Here is a 5,872-nt window from a genome sequence, read left to right as displayed (position 1 = left end):
GTTGCAGAATTGGGCTGGTTTAAATTCGGGTTAATACCAAAAGTAAAAGACTCGTGTTTTTGGGTTGAACAACTTTGCCTCTTCGAGGGTTGAGGATCAGTCATACGCGTGGTTGATTTCTAATCCTTGGATCGTGACTTTTGATTTGACCAGATATTTAACTTGGTTTTGACCCCTTTCTCGCTGAGATAGTTTGATAGAGTTTCTTCGTCTCTCTCCATTTCTCTAAGTGATAGTTAGGGTTTTCTCTTTTGAAAGTGTGTAATCAGTCTGTGAAGATTTCAATCTCTTTTTCTTGTAAGATTAATTGTTTAGTATAGTCGTTTGAGCCTGAGTGTTGCGATTACGTGTTGTAAAGAGGCAAGAAAGAACTTGAAAAAACTCATGGTTTCCTCGTACATTCTATAACGATTTTTTAGTCAATGTTAGTGGATTCAGAGCTAGATGCTCAATAAGTGATTAGGTCGCAAAGTTGAACATCCGGGCCCTTTTAGGGCGAAACGTATCTTGTGTTGTGATTTCTTTAATATTCTACAACTTTATTGAATCGTTGAATAGTTCGATCCACAAAATAAATCATATCTGGGCCTAATAGTTAGTTACCCTATAAGAAACCTCCACATGAAGTGACATATTAAGATCACATGAGCAACGTCTTTTTTGCATTTTACAAGCTCTACGGGTTTGGAATAAGTTTATTGGCTGAACTAAGGGCATTAACAGAAGGCTTTATGATAAGTGCATATTATGCACTCATTTATGATTAATTGAGCGAATATCTATCGAACTTAAGTATAAATATGTTAATTGTAGGTAAATCCTCAACTTAGATGTATTTGGAATGCAATTGACATGAAAAAAGACGAAGATGAAATTGGAGCCAAATTGGAGTTTACTTGACGAAATTGATTATCAAGCGGGTTGCAAGTTGATTAATTGGAAGTGACTCACAAGTTTTGGAGAACTTAATTGCTGAAAGCTGCATCGGATCGATTTTGAATGATTGAGGAATCTTGTGGACCAATAATAATGAATTAATATTGAAGGATCAAGATTCAAAGAAGAAAGGGGATAGATCGAACTCATTTTTGGATTGACTAAACTCAGGGCATTGATGGGAGGCCTCAAAACATGTATAGAGCTCGGGCATGAGAAGATTTAGATTGAAGTTGATTGTGAAAATTGTTACATGTTGACACATTTGGCCAACCCACTGGGGCTCATGGCCCACTTCAGTAGAATCACGTGGCATCTTTTCCGAGGCATCCAGGCCAAGAGGAGTCGACCAGCATACTATAACAACGTCAGACGTGACCCAAGTGCTGACGCCAAAGTTAATATGCCTAGGTGATCTTATAGCCGAGGCCCTTCCCTCCGATACCTAATCTTCTCCGAGGTCCTAAGGCTCTAAATAGCACTTTTCATCAGAGATCCGATCTTACACAAGAATCCTTCCTGATTGATTAATGGGACACCCATCATAGAGTGCAAGTGTCTCGTCTTGTCCGTCGCCATCAATAAATGTGTAACAGGCTAGGAAGTCAAGTGTGAAGTCTATAATTTGACATGTAAGCTTACGAGATAAGGCCAAGTGTACTCCCAACCAAGTGCCACGATCTAACTTGTAATACTATAAATACTCCCCCATACACCTCTCACAAGGTAATGCAAGATTTAACACAAAAAACAAATTCAAAATTCTTTACATTTTACTCTTCTGCAACATACATGAATTCATACTCGCATTCTACAAAGATCTAGGTAATTATTGTACAATCGTTATGCAAACATCTCGTCGGATTTCGAACGTTCTCATCCCGCACCTTTGAGTCGCTCCCACACCCACTTTTGCTATTATTTTTAGACCGTCCACGTGTCTTAGCGTGTTGGACCAGACCTACGTGTGCGCGGGTGGGTCCGATATCTTTTGGCAACGTATTCTGGGGTCAACAGATTGGCGCCGTCTATGGGACACGAGCAACCGTGTGAAGAAAGCTTATCGAAAAGAATATTTTGGCATCCTCCTTAAAAAATGATTTGTTCTTGGAAAAGAACAAGTGGAAGCCCCATAACCTAGCAATAATTTAAAATTGGAACAAAAGAGAATGAGTTCAAACGAGGATATACCCCCTAGAAGGGTAAGAGAAAATGTGGGAATGCCCCCACCAGCAGCTGCCCCCTGCAGCTCGGCATCGACCTCACCACCACCACAGAAGAGGTGGCATGCAGATGATCACTCAGTTGTCGAGAGAGATGGCCACCATGGCCGCAAACATGAGGGACATTGTCAGCCAAAACATGGCCATGAGAGAACTCATGGCCCAAATGCAGAGCCAGCGAGGTTTCCCTATTCCCCCCTATGCACCCTAAGGACATTACCAACAAGATGAGAAAGTCCAGAGCCAAAGGGTTGTATCACTAGAATACAGTCGAGGCAGAAGGGCCATGGAGAGGTAAGTAGAAGTTGATATTTCCTCCAATTGTGCTGCAAGCCGACCCACCAAGGCCGGGTATAACCAGGACAACTTTCCACCAGCATATGAGGCAGAACTATGACCTAAGAGGTCTAACAGCGTCTTTGACATAATTAGCCCCGCGAAATCGAGGCACAGGCAACAGCAACAGCAACAGCAACGAGAACCCCGGAATAGACCACAGCCCCTACCTCCAATGACTCATCAGCCGAAGGAAAGGCATAAAAATGTCCCCCACGCTGTTCAGCCTAGAAATAGGCACCAAAGGAAGGAAGATGAGGCTAGGACTCAAGCTAGACCCTCTCATCAACCACCCAGGTATGAGGCTGAAGAGAACAATGACTCAGATGAGCAGCAGAGGTCTTGTGACTTGGACAACGACGATGAAAATCTCTCATTTTCAAGGGAACTGAAAAATGCCCAGGTTTCGAACCACTATGTGATGCCTAAAATACCAAAGTATGATGGGAGAAGCGACCAGGAGAAATACCTGAGCGCTTATAAAACTCATATGAGCCTTCAAGGTGCCAACCCAACTGTGAAATGTAGAGCTTTTCATTTAACACTTAGTGGAGCGGTTGAAATCTGGTATAGTCGACTGCCACCTGGGAGCATAAAGAATTGGCCATAGTTCAAGAACACTTTTCTGAAAAGGTTTGCAGTGAGCAAAGAGGGGGAAGCCTCTATCTAGTGCCTTTAAGACATGAGGCAGGCGCATGGGAAATCCCTAAAAAGCTTTTTATCACGCTTTACTGACGAATTGACGTACTACGTACAAGTCACCAATCGTGAGGCTTTATCAACCCTAAGAGGAGGTCTAAATATGAACACCCTGTTTTGGAGGGATGTGCAAAATCAAAATCCCACCACTTATGGCGCCCTGTTGGAAATGATGAGACGGGAGATTATCAATGAGGAGTTAATTGAACACAGGAATCGGGCCAGCAGAGGCCTCCCACCTCAACAGAGATAGTGCGCCAGGGCTCACTTGATGGACTACTAGATAAACCCGCCCGGTAATGAAAATTTAGGGCAACCACTTGCCACAACCACTTTGAACGCAGTCCCAACTTTGGCATATGAAGATGTCAACCCAACTATCACCGACCTGCAAGCAGGAACTTCACAACGGGCCTCTCGAAGAGGAAGAGGCTAGGGGCATTGTTCGGGGCCTAAGAATAGGCCTAATCAAAACCCCCTGATTATTGTACATACCACTACTCATATGGTCATGACACATCTGAGTGTTAGAAGTATGCATACCGCAACTAGCAGGAACACCCTCAAGACAGGATAAATGAGTCGCCATAGGCAAACAGGCCCCCGCCTAAGAACGATCGACGACCTAGGCGTGAGGAGGCCTTGCCTCGTCAGTGAGATGTATCCCCTGCCGAAGGAAACATGATGTAGGGAGACCCAGGGAAGGACACAGGCATCGTGAAAATCGCCATGCACAAGAAGAGGCCCCTATTCACAAGATAGATACCATATTTGGAGGCCCCTACCTGAGAGGTGAGACTCGAAACGCAAAACGGAACTATGCTCGAGAGGCAAAATGCCTTCCACTAACCAATTATATCGTGGACAGCAATTCCCGAAAAAACCAAGTACTAAGGATGACAACGGTTCGGTTTTGGTTCGATTCGGTCAAAATCATCACCGAACTGTCAAATTTTTTATCATACCATAACCACGTAAATCGGTTCAATTCGATTCGGTTCGTATCTCGGTTCGATTCGATTAATAACCACGAAAATAAATTATTTTTATAGGTTCTTCCGTCAAATTGATATAAAACAATTTATGAAAAGAGAGTCAATGAAAACAAAAACACAATATTCCAAACGAAAATACAAACATTATCCCAAATTTCAATTGCAACAAATAATATTATGAATATAACAATACTAAACTTTTCCTTCATTCTTGATTCTTGTGCATTGTAGTTACTTGATTCATACTCAATAATTCAAAAGCTTCAACCTTAACTCATATTCAATCTTCATTCTTCCCCATAACTCTTACTAGCATAGATTAGCACTCAAAATTGATTCCTATATAGTAAATAAGAAGTGTAAGTAGAGAATACAACGATACTACCTAATCCAGAATGATTTTAACTAAGATTTAAATAAAAAAAATGTACCTCTTCGTCAACTTCCTCCTCACTAAACTTTGTCATCCCTAATAAAAGAATGATTTTTTTTAAGCGGGTAATCGGTTCGATTTTGGTTCGACGGCATAAGTACCATACCCACACTGTCACGAACCGGTTCATTAAAATCAAATACCATATATGCCCCATTGCATCATCGGTTCGATTTTTTCACCCCATTCAGTCCAGTTAACCGAGATTTTCGATTTTAACGGTTCAAATTATCATCCTTACCAAGTACCATCCATTGTGATGCACTTGTGGTAAGGGTCGTTGTGGCCCGAAATGGGCTTAACCGAATGCTAGTAGACAATGGCAGCTCTGTTAACATCCTGTTCGGGTCCACCTTTAACAAGATGATCCTAGACCACGAGCTGACGCCCACCACCACTCCTCTGTACAGATTTACCGGAGATAGTATCACTTCGAGAGGAAAAATAACATTGGCAGTAGAGATGGAAGAGTCCCCCCAAACCACAATGAACTTCATGAAATTTCTTATTGTAGACAGTCGATCAGCTTACCACGGAGTCTTGGGTAGACCAGCCCTGAAGGAGTTAGGAGCCGTCACCTCCAACCACCACTTAAACATGAAACTCGTGACTAAGAACGGGGTGATAACAGTGAGAGGTGACCAAAGAGGGTCCAGAGAATGCTACCTGAGCTCCATCAGAAAGGTTGAACCCCGAAACGTACATGTCATCCTGATTGATGTGGATATGACAGACGTCTCAAGCAAGGCCCTTCTCGAATGAAAGGATGTTGACTTGATCAACGCACATCCCGAGCAAGAACTCTCCCTGATCGATGAGATCGATCCCCATGTGATTGAACATAAACCCCAAACAACTTCGGTCGAGGAACTAGAAAGCTTCCCGGTCGACCCCCGCGACCCCACGAAGGTGTTTAAAGTAGGCATAGATCTAGGCAATGACATTAAAGAAAAATTGAAAAACTTTCTCTGCAAGAATCTTGACGTCTTTACTTGGAGGCATGAGAACGTGGTGGGCATAGACCCCAAGGTCAGTCGTCACCATCTAAAGATAGATCCTAAGGCTGTCCCGCACCGACAGAAGAGCAGAGCCCTCAACCCAGAAAGATACGAGGTTTTGAAGGAAGAAGTGCAGAAGCTAATCAAGAATGGCTTCATCAGAGAGGCCATCTACCCGAAGTGGGTCTCCAACCTGATGCTAGTCGAGAAGTACAACGGCAAGTGGAGGGTATGTATCGACTTTACGAATCT

General features: G+C 43.0%; 1 protein-coding gene across 1 annotated transcript; it reads left to right on the top strand.

Annotated features, from left to right (window-relative positions):
• The first annotated feature begins 2,105 nt into the window (after window positions 1-2,105).
• Window positions 2,106-3,105, top strand: LOC111406686 (activating signal cointegrator 1 complex subunit 2 homolog). The gene is made up of 2 exons (XM_023036071.1): window positions 2,106-2,341; window positions 2,592-3,105. The coding sequence occupies exons 1-2, from the start codon at window positions 2,106-2,108 to the stop codon at window positions 3,103-3,105; spliced, it is 750 nt and encodes a 249-aa protein (XP_022891839.1).
• The last annotated feature ends 2,767 nt before the right edge of the window (window positions 3,106-5,872 follow it).

Source organism: Olea europaea, chromosome 12 (assembly GCF_002742605.1).
Source record: "Olea europaea var. sylvestris chromosome 12, O_europaea_v1, whole genome shotgun sequence".
Lineage (NCBI taxonomy): Eukaryota > Viridiplantae > Streptophyta > Magnoliopsida > Lamiales > Oleaceae > Olea > Olea europaea.
The sequence above is the reverse complement of the archived record's forward strand: the minus strand, read 5'-3'. Positions and strand labels throughout refer to the sequence as shown.

Bases quoted from the DNA above. Each gene is read 5' to 3' on its own strand.
- LOC111406686 (XM_023036071.1), top strand. From the start codon at position 2,106: ATGAGTTCAAACGAGGATATACCCCCTAGAAGGGTAAGAGAAAATGTG. The intron at 2,342-2,591 runs GTTTCCCTATTC...TGACATAATTAG, and splicing joins CCAAATGCAGAGCCAGCGAG to CCCCGCGAAATCGAGGCACA.